Source organism: Rhynchophorus ferrugineus, unplaced genomic scaffold (genome assembly GCF_030347505.1).
Source record: "Rhynchophorus ferrugineus isolate W39M unplaced genomic scaffold, kcgeb_rfMv2 rfM3, whole genome shotgun sequence".
Lineage (NCBI taxonomy): Eukaryota > Metazoa > Arthropoda > Insecta > Coleoptera > Curculionidae > Rhynchophorus > Rhynchophorus ferrugineus.
In genome coordinates this window covers 61,151,444-61,173,913 of record NW_027472582.1, presented here as the reverse complement: position 1 = coordinate 61,173,913, position 22,470 = coordinate 61,151,444, and the positions used below count along the sequence as shown (strand labels likewise).

General features: G+C 30.7%; 1 protein-coding gene across 8 annotated transcripts in view; it reads left to right on the top strand.

Annotated features, from left to right (window-relative positions):
- The window catches only part of LOC143192981 (uncharacterized), a 108,790-nt gene that overhangs the window by 68,345 nt on the left and 17,975 nt on the right, over positions 1 to 22,470 (top strand). For all 8 annotated transcript variants that reach the window (XM_076398870.1, XM_076398867.1, XM_076398872.1 and 5 more), the window contains 8 exons: positions 2,877 to 3,064; positions 6,285 to 6,521; positions 6,572 to 6,787; positions 7,934 to 8,210; positions 8,779 to 8,896; positions 9,518 to 9,609; positions 9,864 to 9,984; positions 22,337 to 22,400. In XM_076398870.1, the coding sequence (XP_076254985.1) occupies positions 2,877 to 3,064; positions 6,285 to 6,521; positions 6,572 to 6,787; positions 7,934 to 8,210; positions 8,779 to 8,896; positions 9,518 to 9,609; positions 9,864 to 9,984; positions 22,337 to 22,400 (1,313 nt within the window). The remainder of the gene's footprint in view (positions 1 to 2,876; positions 3,065 to 6,284; positions 6,522 to 6,571; positions 6,788 to 7,933; positions 8,211 to 8,778; positions 8,897 to 9,517; positions 9,610 to 9,863; positions 9,985 to 22,336; positions 22,401 to 22,470) is intronic.

The window sequence follows — 22,470 nt, the reverse complement described above, 5'->3', positions numbered from 1 at the left end:
GATTAAGTATGACATATCAACGTTTTAACACTAATTTATCTGACACATCATTCATTTTATGAGCGAAATTTCCTTGTCGCTATTTGAACGAGATAAGAGAACAATGATGAATTTACATTCCTACAATTCGTATTTACAAGAATACCCATAACTAACTAGATAAAATTGTCCTGGGAAAAACTATCTACATTGTTTAATTTTTCTATAAATAGCTTATTGCAGTTTTCTACGACAATATATTGCTTGAGAGGATTAGAAAAATATCAATTTGATAGAAATTTAACACGGAACAAATAATTTTTAATAGTTTTCCGTTTCTTATCTCCAGTTTATGATTTAGCTCGTTTACTTGAATAAATAGGCCGATAAAAATATTCTCTTCAACCTTGGGAGATTAACGTAAACCTAGTATGGTGTCTGACCTTGAAGTTGTACCTATAGTGTATTCAAAGTATTTTTGTACATACGTCATCAAAATTTGTGACGTCGCAAGGTTGCTGCATCAACTCTGAGTTTGAGTTCAGTTTGGCTTTGACATATAACAAAATTCTAATCTAAATATAATAATTGAACAAAAATGTTATCAAATATAATTTATTTTAACATTATTGTACATATAAAAACTACAGTTAATTATATAGTCACAATAGTTTATAGGTTATTGCTTTCAAGAATTTTGTATACGCCTGACAACTGTGGTCCTTTGATTCGTTTACGTGTTCGAATTAATCAGACAGCATTGCGTCTCTTTTTAACTAGAATAAAATGAGAAGGAAAACAATATCTGATTCTGAAACGAATTTACAAATTGCGGTAGGCAATACATTAAACATCTTGATGACGTATATACAAAAAAAACTTTGGATAGACTATAAGTGTTATAATGTTAATGATAAATTGAGGCGGTGGTTTTTATATTTTGAATTAAAATTAATTGTTTGTTAACTAATTTGTACATGAAAAAAGCTTATCTAGAGAAATAAAAATATGCTGTACCACACTACTGCAGGTTAGGGCTAAATCTTGTTGTCAAACCGATATCTTCGGTGTCCTAAAAACCCTTTCTTTGAGTCAATTTAATAATTGTTTTATGTTTTTGTAGTAATCTAAGATGATTGATAATCTCTGAAAATAATTTATTCAATTGCCGTCTATAGCGACAACATATTTCTTATTTGATATATTAGGTATAAAATAATATGGTTGTGCAACAGAGTGAATTTTCTGAAAAAGTGTATTTACGAAGAGTTACATCATTATTATTTTATATATCTGAAAGCTGCTGCAAGAAGACATCATACACTGTTGTGCAAGTTTATGAACAAATAGATCTATGTGATCTTGATGTAAATGACAGGAAACTTTCAGGCAGGTCATAAAAATGAGAAGATGGTGTTAAACAAGTACTGGATGAATTATATCATTTCAAAATAAAGAAAATGGATATCCCATAATGTGTGTTGAAAAGTTATTTTGTTGATTATTGCTTGTTCGTATGACGAATCAGATTGGCTGTTGTATTATGATGACAATAATTCTACAAATTAATCCAAGCATTTAGCGAAAAGCTGCTCGTAGACTAACTGGATACAAGAATATGATTTTTCATGATTTTAACTGCTGGATTTCATATCGTGCTCAGTTGAAACTATTTAAAAATAGGGTATAAAAAGCTATATTATCCAGGTTATATAGCCCAGACCTAACCCTTTTTGACTACCAGTTTTTTCAATCAATATTTATTATGGGGTTATGGTTTATTTTATTTTAAGGGAATAGGGAATAAAAATACCAATAAAATAGAAATAAATTAGGAATAATAGATTATTATCTAGTGTCTATGCTAGACGGTTTTTGAATAGTGACTGTGAGTGGGAGTACACATGGTAGAGAGAAGAGTTTTCGTGAGGCAACTTTAATTATGTCCAATATTAACGTCACAGGATTGTTAGTACTTCGTTTCCATTTTTCTGTTATTTACCAGCACCTTAAACGGATTAAATACCAGAAATAGCATTCTTGGATCATTTGTAGATTACATCAGGTTAGACACAAAACAGAGCGCACTCGATATCAAAGAACTCTAGTGGTTGTTTGGAAGTTACACCCATCTCTTTCTTGCCTAAAATTAGAAAGATTAATCTATCAGTCTGTGATAAACTCGATTTGGCCTTAGGAGGTTTTGGTATTGTACTAATACATTAAATCATGAAACAAGATTACTAACACACACTCACAGTAACTGCGAGGCAATACAGCTACTGGATAACACGGCGGAAATTGTGTTCAGTAATCTAATTTAATTTTAATTTGCGAAGTATATACTGATGTGTTTATTCAACACTAGCCTTGATTGCATATGCATGCAAGTACAATACAATAATAGTGATAAATTAATTGCATAAATTCAGAGTGTACTAAGCATGTCTAATGTAAGATGTAATTTTAAAAAATTCTAGACTATTATTATCATATTTCAAATTCAACATCCCCCAAGGTCGACACACGATAATTATAACATATTGATATTAAATTAAGCCAAAATTTTAGTAAAAACATAAACAATGAGAACTTTCGCATAAATCTGATATTAAAGTTTAATAAATGATAATTTTATGTCTTGCTGTTTTTCCATACAAAATTGGTTTTAAAATACTCAGTAACTATATTGATATTTCCGCATCTGTGTTCATATTTTATTACCCATTACCTTAATACCAAATTTGTGTTTGTTACATTGCTTATTCGGTTATATAAATGCATATATAACAAGCTCGTTTTCATTCTTATTATATCTTTTATTTCATTAATACATAGTTGAGAGAAATATGAGGAAATATTATACACAGTTATTTAATTCGGTAAACCGTTTTCAGATTTACCCGCTCTGGGCCAATCTCCATGCACAGCACACGCTGCATTGAAAGAGATTATCGAGAAACTTTCAAAACAAGCTGTTAATTTGCCTATGCTGGAGAAGGCGCATGCACAAGAGGCCAATACCGAGGAGGATAACAAGAATAAAACTTATGAGGATCTTTTAGCAACCGCTATCATCAACAAAGTAGGTATTAGTCATATTTTATACTTGTAAGATGCTATGAATTGACCATTGTTGTTAAGTTAGATATGTTTTATGTTTATTGATGAGCATGGCTTTTTTATTTTCGTGAAGAACTGAGGTTTCATCCGATGCTATTGACGTCAACTTGAATTCAGAGAATTCAAATATAGCAAAACAGGTCATAGTTTGGCTGTATTAATATTATTTTATATCTGTACAGTTGAGGATTCTTCTCTAGTAAAGTTCCATTTTTTTGTCTTGATGGTGTACGTACATGATCAAGTTATGTAAAAATATTAAAATCAATAGCGCAATTACTGACATAGTGAACAAATTAATATACAATAAACATAAATAAAACATCTAAATTAAGTAGTGTTCTAAATTTGGTAAAATTTTTATTAAAACGCTTTAGGCGATGAAAAACTGTCTTTGGTACTTTCGAGCTTCTTCTTTTTTTTTATCAACGAGAGTTAATCTGGACTATCTCTGTTGACCAACATACTTGGTTTTCAACATTAATATCCTTTCCCAGAAGATCACAGAAGCTTGGAAGTTTGTGAAAATATCCATCAATTAAACAAATTTTGGGAATAGATGTAAGTTTGATGGTGTGAGATCAGGAGAATAGGAGGGATGGTATAGCAAAATTTTCCGAAATCACGCTCAGTCTTCCCATCGTCAATGCCGCCTTGGCGTTGTTTTGGTGAATGACCCATGTCTTGTCCATGGTAGCAAATCTCTGAAAAAGATACGCATAACCCTATTGAATCGGTCCAAGGATTGTTGTGAAATCGTTTTGATTGGTACTCATCAGATATGGCACAGATTTTGCGTAGATTTTTGGTACCTCTAATGCTTTGTGCAAGATGACTTCTTGTCTAGTTGCAGTTTTCGCAGTTCAAGGATGTCATCTCCAAGGCACGCGCAGCTACCTTTAAAATCATCTACAGACTTTTTAAGGATTGATATAGAAGGAGCAGGTTCACCGTGAACTGTTATCAACTTCAGACGAATTTCTTTAGCGGCTAATTCATCCAAAACGGAAAGTTTAGTGTCCAGAATTCAAGTTGAATAAAAAATAATCAAGAAAAGTTTGTGTAAACAAAGCACCTAAAGGAACTAGTTGAAACATGTTAAACGAACAGTGACTGTTCAGCCCATCAGAAAACTAAGTAATATTTGATGGCATCATGCCTTGGTGGTGGCCAGAAACAGCAAAAATTATATGCCGATACTAGTTTACATATGCACCTAGACAAGAAACATACATTTTTGACGATTGGCATGCTGCCTCTGTTTCAGGTAGAGAATATATAAGTTTTTTTGCTTTTCACTCTGAACTCACCACCTCTAAGTGTTTGAAATCCACTTGGATAAATTGTTTCACCCAAGACAGCATTCCAACATGATCCAAAACAATTGACGCTTATTCATGTCAAGGCTTGAATAGAACAAAACCTTTATGATATCGATACAAACTCGTTAATACTTAACTATTGTCTTCTTGACAGATGTCCCAACTAGCTACTTAATTTGTGGCATCTTCTTTTGTTTTGCAAAAGATACTCATTTGTACAACCTAATATTAAATTTCTGTATTCATTTTCAAATGTTTTTGTATGTATTTATATATTTTATGTTAGTTTTTGCCATTGACGTTTTGAATCAATAATTACTCTTGGGTGCTACCTCATATTATATATTTTCACATATTCAGAGCACCACTAATGGTTCTTATTTTAGTTAAAATTATTTACGCAAATTATCTTCGCTCTTTATTTTTAAATGGCTAGAGAAACAAGGTCCGTTAATTTTGTTTTACAGTCAAGTCATACCTCACTTAAAATATCTAGCTTCATTTCGTATACAGCTTTTCACAAATTATTCGAAATCATGATCAATGTTCAGTATCGCAGTGCTAGCACGTCAGTCCTACGTTATAAGGATTTCTTCAATATACGCTGAGTAACATTCAAACTATCGTAATTCGACTTAATATTCTCGTAGTGCACTTTTATGGCTTTGTATGTGCACCCTTCAGTTTTACTTCAGTGTGGCGATATGGCGATCGTCTCAATTAAAATTAAAAAATCGATAAATAGAAAAACAACCAAGGTAAGCAATATGTGTTTCAGTAAATACAATGTGCTAAAATTTACGATATACAATATTGATAATCATGCTATTTGACGTTCCAAGCTTATTTAATTAAATTATGTTGTTTATATTTATTTTATTTGCTATCTAAATGAACCTTTATAATTTATGCTTAGTTGATTGATGTGTGTCTCTGTATTTATTATATTTTCATTATGCTATTTTCACCAAATTTTGTTTTTTTTTTTGAGTTTTTAGTTATTTCTTTCATTAGAATCTTACGTATTTTTTTTTATTAAATGAATTTATAATTATTTTAATTTTTAAAATCTATAAAGTAATTAAGTGCCTTCGCCATTTTGACCTGATTGTGTACTTCGTATTTATATAATGTATTTTTAGATATTCTTATAATAATTTTTTGTAATCTCTAATTAAAATACAAAATCATCATTTTTTATAGCTATGATTGATATGGATGCCGTATATAAGATTTTGGGAACATACGTCCATTTGATCTTAATAATCACCTTTTGGACCAACATATTTTTTCTTACTGAAAGTTGAGCTTGTTACTCATTCAAAGAATGTTGCTGTTTAGTGCTTTTAGATAGCATTTATTATAATTTTCGCTTTATTATCATGATATGTATAATGTAGCGACCTTGAGGCATGTCGAAATTTACATCGTGGAATAACGGTCTACAAAATACCCAGAAATATAATCCCAGATGTTGAACACTGGCGGGGTGCCAGCAGCGCCAACTAGAGCCCGATAATGAATAGCTGGAGGCAACCCCGTGACGTTTATCTGGGATGTTATTGAAGGGTATTTCGATTCATTCGTACTCGACTATCGTTTGGTTTAGACGTGTTACTATCTACTGCCCAAGCCTCGTCAACAGGTAACTCCGCTGCCATCCGGTTTATCATTTGTATTTTAAAATTTTTTTTTATATATCCAATAAATAACGGTCACATAATGTAAACACCACTGTTTCATTTCGTTTTACCTCATCAATTATTGAAATCGAAATAATAAAAATTCCTCTAATAGTTTATACTTTTTCGTTCTCCTTCACCGTTATATGATGAAACTAGTTTTGCAATTATGTTTTAGGTTGTTGATAGCTGCCAAAATAATTTGCCTGGCTCATCAGCAAACAGCGTATCCAGTCGTTTATCCGCTTCATCTCGATATAAAGATGATAAAGAATATTTCTTCAGTGAAGAAACCTTGTATAATAAATGGAAAACGACCGATTTGGATTCGACGTCCGTATCCAGTTTGGATGAGTGGGGCCACAGCGAGTCGAGTTTCGGGTCGAGGAAGTACGCGGAAAAAGTAACACTGATGGTAAGGAATTATTAAGTATTTTACGTTTTATATTACATATTTTGTTCCAGATAAATCAGAATATAGAGGAAGTCGATCATTTAGATACAGATCCAGAGAACGAGGATGATAATAATCTTAAAAATGATGCGGAATATTTTCGCTCGACGTCATCGTTATTTTCTGACAGTGAGTCGAATTGGCGGCTACAGAGGAGGAGCTATCGGGGTTCGCCGTCACCTGTTCCAGTACCGATGCTGGTACCAAATCCAACGAATGAGGCAAAGGTTAAAAAATTAAAAGTAACAATAAAATTTAACGAGTTTTTTTTGGTCTTCGGAAAATTTTCCGTTATAACATTATTTTTGAATAAACTATTCATTATTAGTGCTAGAATACAAAATTGACCAAAAAGCATACTGTAATAAGTACTGCCTATAATTCTCCAACATAATAGCTCTGATATTACAATTTTATAAATTAATAATATGTTATACAATTTTTAAATATTGTAGTTGGGACTATTTCGATCAAATTTCAAAACGTAATATGTAAAAGCTGGTATGCAAAGACGAGGTTGTGCTGATAATAGATGTTTGATTACATCTATTATCATGGAAAAAATAAATGAACGGTAGTAACAATATAGGAATAAAGATATCCAAAATGATTATACGATAGTTTTGAAGCCAAACTTTTCATTCTACTGATAAAGTAATTATTTTACTTAAAAAAATGAGATAAATATATCGCTTTCGATGTGGTAAAATTAGATGTGTGAAAAACTAATCTATGTTGACCCCAAAGAAGTAAATAAAATCAGTAAAGTAATCACCTATGGTTAAAAAAATTACGTTTTCCTAACAGTAACATATTTTTTGAAATTTTTTTGTAAAACCAAGATTAAATTTCAGCTTAATTTTTTATGGGCTTACAGGGATAAAAGTTTAAATAAATCTGTCTAATAATATATTTCCAGCAACTTTGCAATGTTTTCTTTAATATTATCAAATTCCTCTTTTACTTCTTTTACGTAAGATTTGCCTGGTAAAACCATTTAATATGTTCATATAATATGGCATCAAGCTTTTTATGGAAGACATCTTCGAGCCTGGTGTAATTAGGACAACCAAAATTAGAGACAATCACAAACATAAATTTAGACCACGCCATGGCTTGATTCGAACCCGCGACTATCGAAGTAGTAGAGAGATTATTGCCTTAACCATTGCGGCGGCCAAACCGGCTGTATCCTGTATTATTAACCACTTTTTCGAATGAATTCTCCTTTTCAATGGGTAGAACTTTGAACTTTTAGATAATAATCATCGTGTTTTTAAGTAAGATTTGTTGAATTGTGTTCTTAAGTTAATTGACGTAGTAGTGTTGTATAAATATAAACGGACATTAAATTCTATATTAATTCTTTGTAGGTACTTATTGGTGATAAGCCACTGGATGACACTTCTGATCTATCCGATATCGGATCAGATTTTGAGGATATGTGTCCAACGCAGACCACTTATTCGCTTTTAGTTCAGTCTAAAAACATAATTGGTGGGGGTAGTAGTCAATTGCAGTTACTGGAAAATGGCGATGAGCACAGTGAGTCATCTACAGACTCTGGTGTAAAAGAGGTTAACGGACAAGAAGAAAAACGGGTCGATTCGATGAAGAGTCATAAAACTGATATTACTGTGGATGACGATAGTAAGTATAAACAGGATTTTATTTTTCACCAATATTTCTAATAATATGAACTAAAATATACATAAAAAAGTAATCAAGGGTATTAATGAACAGCATTAGTGTCACTTGTTAATGATTACCTGACTTGGAAAACATCATCATTGACCATGGCATCATGAAGACCTGAATTACCATGACTATTAAAATATATTCGTTTATATTAGTAAATATTACACAAAATCTTCATTGAAATTGAAGAAAATAGAATTCATAGAACAAGATGAATATGGTGGAGCATTTCAAGCTCTCAGTACTCTCTGTTCACGCTTATATGAGAAATTTTATAGCCATTTAATTATCAACCTGTCACCGTATTCACCTGATTTAGCACTGTGTAATTTGTACCCATTCGGATAATTATGTTTGCCTGAAAATGTATAGTTAAACTGATAGGAGAATTATAATTTATGGTTCTTGACGCTTAAATGCGCTGTGTAAAGTATTATTTATTTTAGAATAACTTAAATTAATGAATAAAAATATTGTTTACTTTGAAATGCAATCTAATGTAACTATTTCCTTCTTTTAGATGTGGAAGATTCGTCATATATCTCTGTATGTAGTAATACGGAAAAGGTAGCAGAATATACAGAAAAGTACGCTTCATTGCCACGGCAAATACTGAAACAAACAAATGTTACAGCAAGGTATGTTTCTTTATTTTCGATAATACATTATTTGTTATTAACTAGTTGTCTTATTAGAAAAGTTTTATTATTTTTTGGTATATATGATATTGAAGAAGATATTTGATTATACATAAAAAAACTACGATATACAAAAAATAAGTATATTATTTAAGCTACATTAATTCTATGTAAACTCAACGAAAAAGGTAACTCTTAGCAACATATTAAAAATACAAATAATAATGGTCTATAGATATAAAATATATTTTATTGATAATTCTATAAATATACGTAAAAAGCGAGAAAAACTTGTTTGTATAAATCAACAATTGATTTGGCTTTGTTACTAAATTATTTGAAATTTAATTATATAAGTTTAAGTTCTTTCTGTTGGATAATTCTATCTCTAATAATTCTAATATAAAATTGGTTATATATCTATAATATACATGAAAATTTACGTTATTACTAATAATGCATTACAAAGTGCTTATATTTTAATTTATAATTTTTCATTGTGTATTAACAATTCGATATTTTATAAAATAACCTTTTCATTATTTAATTTATTTTAAAATTAAGCAGAATCATTTTGTGTGGTTAAATGTTTCATGTTTATTGACACTTTTTCTTTTGTAGCATAAAAGAAAACCTCAGGAATTCGTGCGAAGACGTGAGTAAATATGAACAAGAAGCTCAAAATCATAGCTACAGCGACAATGAATTTGTTGGTATGTGTAGTTGTTATAATATAGAGTAATAACATTAATTTATTAAAGCATGATCTTTTAAATTATGCGTCTTTGTTTTAATTTTTTGAAAAATAAATATATGTAATCATTATCATATTTGAAATATCAATAAAGAAACAAAGGTAATCAACCGAAAACCACGATTCAAGTATTGACAAGGGTTTATCTTGCAAACTATACCTTCGTTGATTACGTCAAATATTGAAAAAAAATTATTTACATTTTTTTTTCAGGAAATTACAGTAAAAAAGAGAAAGAAAAATGGAATCATGCAGTTGAAATGAAAAACAATCCTTATTCAAAGGAAAACATCGAGAAAAGGCTTCACAGATCGCGAAGTTCTGCAAGTTCACTGTAAGTAAATTTTTGTAATTATCCTTTTATTGTATAACGGTATTGTAGTGCACTCTTTTATTATATTTATCAAAATTATGGTGAAGCTAATTTGTATAGTGATAGAACAAAAACTAAAAAAAGGTTAATATGATGGCTTAGGTCAGACTGGTAACCCAATCGGTATTTTTTCTGTCGTCTGTTTTTAGAAATACTTTTTTCCATAGTAATAGTCGTTCGATACTTGGTAGTCGTAGCTATTCCATAGAGGTGTTCAATAGGTGCGGTTCTTTGTTCGCAGGCTGTGTCAGATATGTTGTTTTGGCTGGGTCTATTTAATCTATTAATTTAATTTATTATTCTGTCACTGATTGCCAGTGCACACGCTTATATTGCTAGCGTCTCAATTTTTCCGAAAAATAATGTTTAGTAATTAAAAAAAATTCTATCGATTTTGGAGCAGTTTGAGAGTTTGCCATAAACTTTTTTGTGGTTTTTTTGAAATCGTAGGTCTATATAGCATTCAATTTTGCCGGATCTATGCAGATTTATTGAAAATTGTACCACACTCTTCTATATTATGGTCATTATGTATGGACCATTCAAATGAAAAAACAATTTTGTTAATATTTTTTTAATGCCGATTTCTCCATCAACTGTGGGTCAATTTTTTTAAAGAGTGCACTTCCGAGGTGGTCCCATTGAAATCAAATCAGGATCTGTAGGGTGGAAGGGGGGGGGTTTAGTCGAGGGAAACCTTCAAAAACAACAACCACAACAACAACAAACAAAAGGAAACTTTTCAAAGACACGTACAAAATTTTCACATATTTTTTATCTAAAATAATCAGATATTTGTGTATAATGTTATTTCTGAGCTGATGTGACGGAAAATCGGAAGTCGTTCAGTGCAAGAGCTATTCAAACTTTTCAAGCACTAACTATAGCATATAAGACCTCGTAGAAATATTGCAAACAACTGCTTCTATGGTGTAATGGTTAAAGTCGGTGCCGAGCCCAAAATGTATAAAAATAATAATATAATTTTGTGACATATACAAAAAATTAAATTACCAACGAAATAAATCTAAATTAATATAACTGTTTGGGTTCGGTACTGACTTCAGAGTAATCGGTTGGTAGTAGTTAAAATAATATTGTAAATACATAAATAGGTTTAGATAGGTATTAAGCTAAATTGTTTGTATATAGCAGTATATAAAATACGTGTAGTTGATAGGTTAAATAAGGTTTTTGTTTATTTTTATGTAGCTATTAGAACGATTATTATCTACATATTTTATTTTTAAATGTTTCTTTTTGTGTTAAAAATCTGAGTTTGATTATTGCTCAAGTTTTAGTGAGTTCATTTTTTGAAGTCGGTTCAATTTTTTTTGTTAAAAATATTTCATTTAATCAGATATCAACATTGACCGGTACTTATTGAAAAAATCCCTATTTAAAATAAAATTTCATGCATCTGCTACCAAATTTTCCATTCTCATTAATCGTAACTCAACTACTCTATTTGATTATATTTCATAATGTCTCTATTTTCCACAGTTATCAGCTCATAATCAGTTTATTTCCACAAGTTACGTTATCTTCTTACAACAAAATGATCTTAGTTCATTTTATGTTTTATAGATATAATTATTGTTTTTCGTATTCTGTCAATGATACAGGATCTTTTTAAGAGGCGATATACACATAAGTGATAAACGAAGGTCGGTAAATCGAGTTTTTTGTTAATTTTGATAATGGTGAATTCGAGGAATCGTATTTGAATAATTTTTTTTGGAACGTGTTGTACTTAGATCACGATTACCTAAAACTGTCGATATAATTTATGTCAGATTATTGTAGAAATAGGATGTGTCTATCGATAACATGTAATTTAATGTTAATTTTTGTTTGTTGAGGAAGGTATTTTAATTTATTTCTAATAAAAGTAAAAAATAACGATGATCATGCTATATAGGTTAATATGTCTCATAATCACGTCATCTCAATTTATGACGTTAAAACATCGTGATGTTGCCGCATCGCGCGCTTTTAGATTATTTTGATTTGGAGATAAAACAAAATTCTAATATAAATAAAACATATTTTTTTAATTAATCTCCTACAACGTCAACAATCAGCCCGTGGGCAATTAGTATTATTATGTGATTTCAGTTATATAATATAACCATCTGCTGTACAACTTATAATCTAAATCTTATTTTAGATACTATTCTAACTTATTTTAAAGTCTATCCTAACTTATTCTAAAAACTATTCCAGCTTATTCTAGATATTATCAAATTTCATTATATGTGTCTATTAATTAGTTCGTATGGTAGTTTGCGTTTGAGTCTATGCACTACACTATCATCGCGCACATTTAACTGTTTGGTGAGTGCATTCGGATGCACTAATAGTCTTTCAGAACACTCCGAATCACACTCGTTATGGGTTCTATGTGGATATCTCGCTGAATCAGCTTGTTGGACACGTAATATGGGGCATCGCAACATTTTATTCTGGAACCTATGGAGGATATATATTTTAGATTTGGTAGTAGTGTCCCACTGTTCAATACCTTAGGTCCAAATGGGGCTAAGTATTGACTTATACAGCAAAACCTTGTTATCTAATGATAATTTAGATTTACGCACTATTAGCCAGTACATTTGGTTTAGTTTAACCCCAAACTGTTTACGTAATGTTACTATATGTTTTTCCATGCCAAACGTCGATCGCAATGCATGTCTGCTTGCGGAAGTTCAGGATTATTCAATTTTACTGAGGGACATGTTCTTCTACAAAGGGTGAATGTCACATGGAAATAAAATAATGAAACCAAAATAATGTTATCAAATATAAGTTAAAGCTTTATAGAACATTATATATATTATAACATTATATTTTTAACATTATAGAAAATCTAAGTCATATATTAACGGACTTAAACTACAGTTAATTATACTGCCATAATAGTTTGTAGGTTAGAGTTGTTTAATTATATTTACACTGAACTCTTTCACACACATACTGTGAAGTGGCGTTCTAGGCGCATTTTTACGCAGTATATTTACCTTTTCATGTTTAGTTTTTATTTATTTGTCAAGTCATTTTAATATCCCTGTATTTGACCTTATTTTCTTCTGTAATAATTTGTCTGCATTTTTCCTGATAAAATTGGAATTAATTACTGCATTCTTTCTAATACATTTGCCATATCTAAAAAATGGTTAGTATTCGTTCTCTCCTGAGACATTCTAACCAAATGCTCAACGTACTAATAAGGTATATTCTGGTACTAATTAAACTCAGTTTTCTCAGCCAGACAATTTCATCAATTTTTTGTTATATCATGCAAGTATAACGAGCGTTTCTAATTTGTATTGATGGTCTGTCTCAAACCTTCTATATACACGGTTTTTTGGTTGATCAAGGTGTTTGTTACCAGATGTATTGAAGTCACAACACATTTCTGTTGAGGGATTATGCTCATTGTGAGTTTCCGCTACCATTTTCTTTAAATTAAACAGGAAAAGTTAGAGATGTATTACTATCTAATAATTTTAATATAATTTTTATGTTTTTTGAGATTATATTTACAGATTGAAAATTGAATTACTTTTAAAGAGTTGAGTGAAATTACTTGTCTAATACATTTGATAGTCCCGAGTTAGTGTTGGCCAAGATATCGTCTCTCCACTGCTTTTCAACATGGTAGTAGATGCAGTCAAGCGAAAAGTATTGGTGCACTGTATTTGCTGATGTTTGGATACTGTCATTGACATGTGCAAACTTGAAATCTTTTAAATGATGCGCTTTGGGTAAATTCGACATGTTCCTTTCCGGTATTGTATTATAAAAGAAGTCATGTGATTAAGATTCGACAATCACACACGACGTGCACCGTTGAGAAAGAAATCCAGAGATGAATATTGTTTAAGTAACTTAAATTATTTTGAATACGTCTGTCGAATGAAACGTGCACTATTTACTTACAGATTTATTTACAGACAAGAAAGGAAATTTACATATGTTGTTGAGGTTATATAAAAATGCAATTGTCAAATATATGCTAGTTCACTGTATAAACTGAAGAATATTTAATCGACAAGACTTGATTCTTTGTACAATATTATATTTTTGTTTGATTTCTAATTCTTAAAATTGGTCTCTTCGATCAGCTATTATTTTTCTTGTATTTAGTCCTTATTCGGTATATTTCTTCCAGCGATGGATATATATATCAGGCTTCATATACGGATACGGATATTAGTATAGAATTTACTTCGAATTACTTGATAGTATCAGATAGCTTCATTTACGGATCTTTAGGGAATTGTAAAAGAAACATACAAATAGATAACGATTAGATTTTATTTATCATTTGGTTTTGCAATCAAAACAATTAGTCTTATAAGTGATTATTGTACCTACTAATTTTTAAGTGTTATCTGTCTATTTTAAAATTGTAAAAAATATTTTAAAATCGATATTATAATAAAGAAATACAAATATATTCTCGAAATTAAACTTGTCAAATTCTGTTACGATTATATCGATACACTTTTTTTTATATGTATTATGATCTGTTATTATACAGTTTCCAGTAGTTTAACCACTTTAACATCGTAAAAGTGTGTTTCTATTAAGTAAATTCATACGGGTGCAGCTTGATATCTTCTTTAATTGTAGATATACTCAAACTTCCATACAACTTCTTTTATATTATCGCTGTTATAGTTAATTTATTGTTGATGTAGATCTTTTTATTTATTGAATATAAAATTTTCTCCCAAGAAGAAAATTCAGCTTTAGTGCTATTTAAATATGGTCTCTTGTTGACAATTTGGTGCAGATTTCGTTAAGTTTTATCGTCCATTGTTTCTTATTTTGAATACTCGATATATAAAGAAATAATATTGCGTCAAATACCACCGAAATATTTTTTAATAAACGACTTTAATGCAATTCAATTTTTCAATGTATTTAAATAATTCCATTTAACGCATTGTAGATATAAATGACAATAAAAGATAAGATAAGATTAAGTTTTGCTCTATGCTCTTAGCTCGAATTCAAAATAGAATATCAACCGATACATCATTCTAGTTGTTAATAGGGTATGGTATCGGCTGAATAGTGATTTTGAATATGGCCAGTAAGGTGTACCAAACATCGTACGTGGAAAGGAAAATATATAAATCTGTTGATTCAGATCGGTGAGTGTTATTGTTATGTGTGACATATTTAAGTTTATTTTTAAGATTTCGTTATTTTGCAACAAGTATGAAACATTATTGTATTTAATATTTGAATAATTATATTTATAGTGTGGCCGGTAAATTATACTTAACGTTATAAAGCAGGGTTATATATTGAAAAACAACTTCTAGCGTTTTTATAGGGTGTTTACTGATTAGATATTAACCATAATCTTTTTGCTTGGCATTTTAATTAGTAATTTTAATATCAGAAATATAGTGCTTGTAAAAGCGTACCAAATTATTATTTGTCTTTGTTATTCGAAATATAATCATAATTAAATTAGTATTATCATTATTTATAAACACTTATGATATTTAGATGAGTTACAACGGTCTCTCTAAGAGGCTCCGTAACTAAAAGGTGGAAACCAACAATCACTTGTTTTTGGTTTATCAATATTATTGCCAATAGCGATTATTTTTAACATAATTTTCTTACAATCATAAGAGAAAATCATTTGTAATCTCTATAACTTTGGAGTTGAAAAAAATGATTAAACATCGCAATTGTCCATCGCTAGCTATTGATTTCTCTATTATATTAAGTAAAAGACAAATCCTGCGTTGAAGTATTCCCTTATTAAAATAACATCCATGAATCGACCAATTTTTTAAAGATCTTATCGTAAGTGAGTTCCTGTGTTATTGATCGGACTGAATGATAGTCTGATGCTGCCATATTCGGAGAATAGGGTACAAGATTTGGCAATTTGTGTGTTCCATTTTTTCCATTGGTTTTAAGACGTGTGGACAAAGTTTCATCATGAAATGATTAATACATCATTTGATGATCCCATTAAATATATGGATTGGAGTTACAACTATTTAAAAAATGGTTTTTATTGTCACTTTTATTATATTTGTTTTTTTTTTAATAATTTCCAAGGTTTCGTTTTTGTCTACTATTGATTAGTCAACTCCTAATGATATAGATAATTAATTGTCGCTTTGATGAAGCAATTCTTCAATTCAATGCAATGTCTGAATAATTTCCAACGAACTCTTGTTCCATTATTGATTCAATAATGTAGGAGTTGCAAATCTACTCATTCTGCTCTAAAACTTCCCATAATGGTTTAAATATGTTGAGGTCTGGCGTTTGTACTGGTTAGATGATATTCCTCCTCCAACACCTCAAACCAACACTGAATATTTCCGGCTGTGTGTCGGAATGGAACTTCACCATTGAGGATGTCGGGATACTCATTCGTAATAATCCGACCTTGTCAATGGGAGGACTAGCTGAATATTATGATATTGTCGCGCAAATTATTCGGAAACTTTTCCATGCTTAACATTAGAAAGCGGGCAATTTTTTGTGGTTCTTTATATATAGAACAGACCGTTTGTAGAAAGCAATGTAAACATTTCTTCAATTATAAAGTTTCCAAGTTTTATCATTGTTGCATCACTTTTTTTCGCAGTTTATCGTTGGCTTCTATTATAAACAATTTCGCAATCGCTGACCTTCCATGAATGTTGGATCTGTGTGATCGCTTGTTTTAATCAATGGCTAATCTAAAATATGTTTTTATTTCAATAACAATACAGGTTCAAATTCAACAATATATAAATTCCAGTAATAACTAACTATCTGTAATATACTTTATATATGTAAATATACATTAAATAATAACAATGAAATTGTTTATTAAAAAATGATTATTTAAATTTAAAATGAAGTTTTTGTGTTTTAAACAATAACGCCTTTCATTTTTACACTTATCTAATAATGTGCATAGTATTTTAACAGTTGAATTTAAGCAATCATAATTTTTACTAGGGCTTTATTTTTAAAATTTATCCACATTTATTATCTTATATAATCATGATATCATTGTTTATCATATATAGAATATAAGCAGACATACATTTATTTAAATTCTGATAATGCCGGTATAAAGCCCACATCAGTTTTTATTCGTTTATTATCTAATCTGATATGTGAATTTTATTATGTTAATATTTTCCCTAAAACGGCTTGTATAAAAACGTTTTTTAATTGTGCATTGTTTACCATCCTTCATCTCTTATATTATTTTTATTTCAATACCACAAAATATCTATTATTAGTCCATTATCTATTATTATGTGTAGTACTAATAGAATTAATTTTAATTATTATTGATCTTGGTTAGAATTTAGCGGGCACGTTATCTAAAAGACCCAAAAGTACTTTACCCTTTGATTATAATAATCGTGTAACTGTTTAAGTGTTTTTATAAAATCTTGTGTAAATTTCTGTCGATTACACCGATATTTATCGAGTTGTGGATTATTTAACAAACACTTCGATATGTTTATTTTAAAAATATACGATTCCTAGTAATTAGATTGTAAAACAATAGATATCTAACCAAACTTAATATATGGCTCTTGTTATTTAGCATTGATCAAGTATACAAAATGCGGTCATACAATATATATCTTTGATCAGTTTAAAAATAAAAGCTTTTAAAAACGTTTAAAAATAATAACAGGTCAACTGAAAAGTCGCCGGCTTGACACATAGATGGCACTACTAGAGTCAAATCCATATGTTTTTTAGTTAGCCCTAACCCCCAAAAGATGCGTGTATAAATTTGACAGCTATCGGATCATTAGTTTGTGAATTATGGCATTTTGAATGAAGCAACTTTTGTTATTCTGAAAAAAAAAGAGCATTTGAAGCAAGAACTGGGTTTGATGCCGAGTTTCCGGATACTGCTCCAGAAAAATCAACCTTCAAGGATTGGTATGCTAAGTTTAGATGTGTTGAAATGAGCACCGAAGACGGTGAACGTAGTGGACGCCCAAAGGAGGTTGTTACCGACGAAAATATTTAAAAAATCCACAAAATGATTTTGAATGACCGTAAGTTTGAAATTGAATTAAATAGCAGACAATCTAAAGATCAAGATCTCTGTGCAAAGTGGGTGCCGCGCGAGCTCACTTTTGACCAAAAACAACGACGAGTTGATGATTCGGAGTAGTGTTTGAAGATGATCAAGCATATTAAACCCGAATTTTTGCATGGATATGTGACAATGGATGAAACATGGCTCCATAATTTCACTCCGAAGTCAAATCGACTGTCATCTGAGTGGACTGCACACGATGAAACCGCTCCAATGCGTGGGAAAACGTAACAGTCGGCTGGCAAGGTTATGTCGTCTGTATTTTGTGATGCGTATCGAAAAATTTTCATTGGTTACCTTGAAAAATGGAGGACCGCATTTTAAGAAAAAGAAAGTGCTGCTTCACAAAGACAATACACAGTCTCTAAAGAATGCTCGTTGGGAAGAATTTTTCGTCGAATGAAGAGGTAATCACCGAAACTGAGACCTATTTTGAAGCAAAGGACAAATCGTACTACAAAAATGGTATCGAAAAGCTGGAGGGTCGCTATAATCAGTGTATCACCCTTGAATGAAATTATGTTGAATAAAAGAAACTAATTTTGCCAAAAAAATTTGTTTTACTATTGTAGGTCGAGCACTTTTCAATTGACCTATTATGTATTAATCATAATATTTTCAATAATTTTCTGCAAATTTTTATCATCTTTTTGTCAACATGGCGATACCATACCTAACTAACGATGTTGCTTTGGCAGCGATCGAATAATCGAACTATTTTTACACTTCTTGGCAGAACTTCGAGTCATCTTATTCAAGCTGCAACAGTGTATGCTTCACAACTTTGTCATGTGATCGAGCCTTGTCAACGAATGAATGAGATGTCTCGTAAGGTACTACATCTTGCTGATTCCACTATATATGTTACGTCATACGGTCCATCTAGTTTCAAACTACCTGAATGGTGACCAAGTGCGACGGGTTGGTCTGTTTTCTAATAGAGACTCAGTGTCGCTTTCTATCGCTGTTCAACTAGTCGCCACTTCTTAAGTAAATTCTTCTAGTAAATTAAGAGTTTTTCTATGTAAAATCCTTTCACATATTATAACTTGCATTTGGTGTTTTGCCTGTGGTGCATTGCCTTTGGAGTTATCGTTCTTCTTTTTGACTGACAGGCAGTGAAATGGCGCTTTTTAATGATGGTTCAAAATGATATTTTCAGTTCTAACGTCTGAACATAGTTGGTTCATTTATATCAGGAATGAAATTATCCAAATATTGTCTGAAAGTTTTGTCAGTGTTTGAATCCTTAATGGGTTATTATGGAGGTCAAATGAATTGTTCTTACCTAAAAATTACTACTTTTCAATCGTTGAAATGGAAACCGACAATTAATATACATCATATACTATATCGTATCGTGGCCTCACTATATGCTTACAAAAGCGATTGATGGTTACAATAAATAAAATAACAAAAGTAATGAATGTCGAAAAGGTAATTTTGAGCGTTCCAAGATTAGCACCTGTAGTAGCACTGATTAACTCAATAATACTAAGCAAAAAATGTTATTTTATGCAGGGAAATGTCAAAAAGATTAAATTTAATAGCTGTCTTAATTTTTCTAACTGTCTTTATTAATATTTTTTCACCAATAGATATTGCTGATCAGTATACATGCATGACTTTAATAGAATAATGATGGTTTCGTATTTATTCATTTACCCATTTTGCACTACCTTTTTTCCACATGATAAGGAAAGAAGGATGAAACTAACAAATAATAATAAAGATAAATTACAATATTACACAAGAACCAGACAGAAGATTACATTGAAGAAAAAGGGCCAGTAATAGAGACCAGTAATAGGAAATATTTTAAGCGAGAAGCCAAGGAAAATACCGAAATAAACGTGAAATAATCAATTAATATTGATGAAAACACAAAGAAAAATGATAAATTGCTTGAAGAAATCAACAATCAAAAAAAAAAACCAATACAAACTGACGAAATAAAATGACAAGGTACCAATAGTGAAGAAAATCTTTGTCAAATAATAACTGGTAATTGGACGGGGACCAATCGTTGGATAAGGCTAGGTTGTATCGATCTGAAAGTGACTATCAGAAAGCGCCAAGATGGGAATATGCGGAACAACGTCGAATCTTCTATTTATTTGGTAACAACTGATCTGATATTACATCTCTCTGATCTATAAACCAGTACGAAAATATAACCACATCATCTATACCTAAAGAATATCACACCCACTACTTATCCTTTTTAAAAAAAAGATAATTTTGTAGAGGGATTTTCATAATGGTATTTTACTTAGATGATAAATAATATAATACGTTTCAAAATTTTATGTATTATTTTTATATTGATGATACCATTTCGATTTTACATTTTAAGTCAGATAATTTTCAATTTTATCACTGTTACATTTGTAAACCATAAATTTTCTGACGCAAAACTGCGACCTAATATAATAGAATAAATAAGGATTCAATTTTTTTGTGATAATATATAGCAATAAAATATATTTTGTGTAATCACTACATAGTATAAAACAAAGTCGCCTTTTCTGTCCCTATATCCCTATGTGCGCTTAAATCTTTAAAACTACGCAACGGATTTTGATGCGGTTTTTTTCAATAGATAGAGTGATTCAAGAGGAAGGTTTATATGTATAATACGTGCATAATATACTAAGGCAACATTGCTAATTTTAGAGGTTTCTAACGTGATGTCGTAAATTAACCTATTTTTTTAGGCTTATTTAGCAATTAACAAAAACGCTGCCTAACCCTACGAGTTAGATCAAATTAATGTACTACAGTATTGTACACAATAAAAAGGTCTACAAAAAAGTCCGCGATGGTATATGTTTATCTTTTAGGGATAACCCACATTAACCATTTTTATTGTTTACTTTTTACGTGAGAAAATGGCTTATTTATGAAGCTATTTTAAGCAATACGGCATTAATCATTATCGAATTAAGTACCTTAAATACAGTGTGCAATTAATATAGATCAATATGGTTCCTTACAGCATGTAAATTAAACAAATATTTTCGGAGATATTACAGATTTAAAATTTGCGTTTAAAAATGTGTAATGTAATAAAAATTGTATGAAGTTAGATATTCCGAAGATAGCAGGAAATCTTCATAGTAAGTATAGGGGAAGAGGAATTGTTTTACTCCAAATTTAATGCGTGCAGGCCAAGGGCAGTAATGAATGAACCAAAAATACTGGATCGATTTTAATCATGTTTTCATTGAGTGACATAGGCATATATATTTTATGCCCGTGCAAAGTCGGAGCGGGCCGCTATGTTTTTATATACAACGTTCATATATTTTCTGTAGTGTATTTAATTTAGTATCAGCATTGCACCCGTGCGAAGCCGGGTCGGGTCGCTGGTGTATTTATAAAGTGTATAGGCAAAATAATATGAACACCATGCATTATAGTACATCTTGTTGCGTGTTGGTAACACTGCTTCCGTGTAAAACAATGCGAAGCGTATGTATTGCTCAGTTTATTTCAGTGTATTATACGCTTTGTTTTGCGACGCTTAAAACAAGCGATCGGTGAAATATGAGATCGCTTAGCCGTTGTTTAACCTTTCACAAGCGCTAATATAAACAAAACACAGTAAAAGCCCATTGACGAAGAGGAACAGAGGGGGAGACCTAAAGTTTCTGATAGAGAGACCGACGAATATGAAAAAGAATTGTGGCCAGACAACAAAAATTCACAGCTAAAAAAGTGACAATAGAACTCAATAGTCATTTGAATAACATTGTTTCGACAAAAACAGTGCAGCGGCAGCTCCACAAAGCTAACATTCAATACTAAGCCAATTCTAAGCTGCGAAAAAGATAGTGTACGATGACCTAAGTCAGGTCATCTTCTCCTTGGTACTGTTAATAATAAAAGTAAAGAGTAAAGAGTTAATAATAAAAGTAAGGAATAAAAGTTCTCGCGCTCTAAATTTGTAGCCAAATAATAACATATGTGAAATACATTTATAATCTCTTTATAATTTAGAGTCCGCATTAGTTGGACCACAGAAAACATTTCCTCGGTTTCCCGTATTTGAGTAAAACCTCTATATATGTGATTGGGGGAATGCTAATATCTTAGCTACACTAAAAACGTTTTATTAATGTATTGAATCATTTCTGTTGGTTTTATAAACACACTTCTGATATAGTTGTTTAAATTTTTATAGCTTGATTTATTTTATTTCAGAAATTCTTCAGACTGCATGAAGCTAGCCAGGTTACCGTCAGGTGGATCGGAGAGAGTTGCGAGGGTAAGTTTGGAAAACTTGGAGGAATTTACCACGTATTCTAGTTTGCCACGTCGATTGTTCGCCCCAAAAA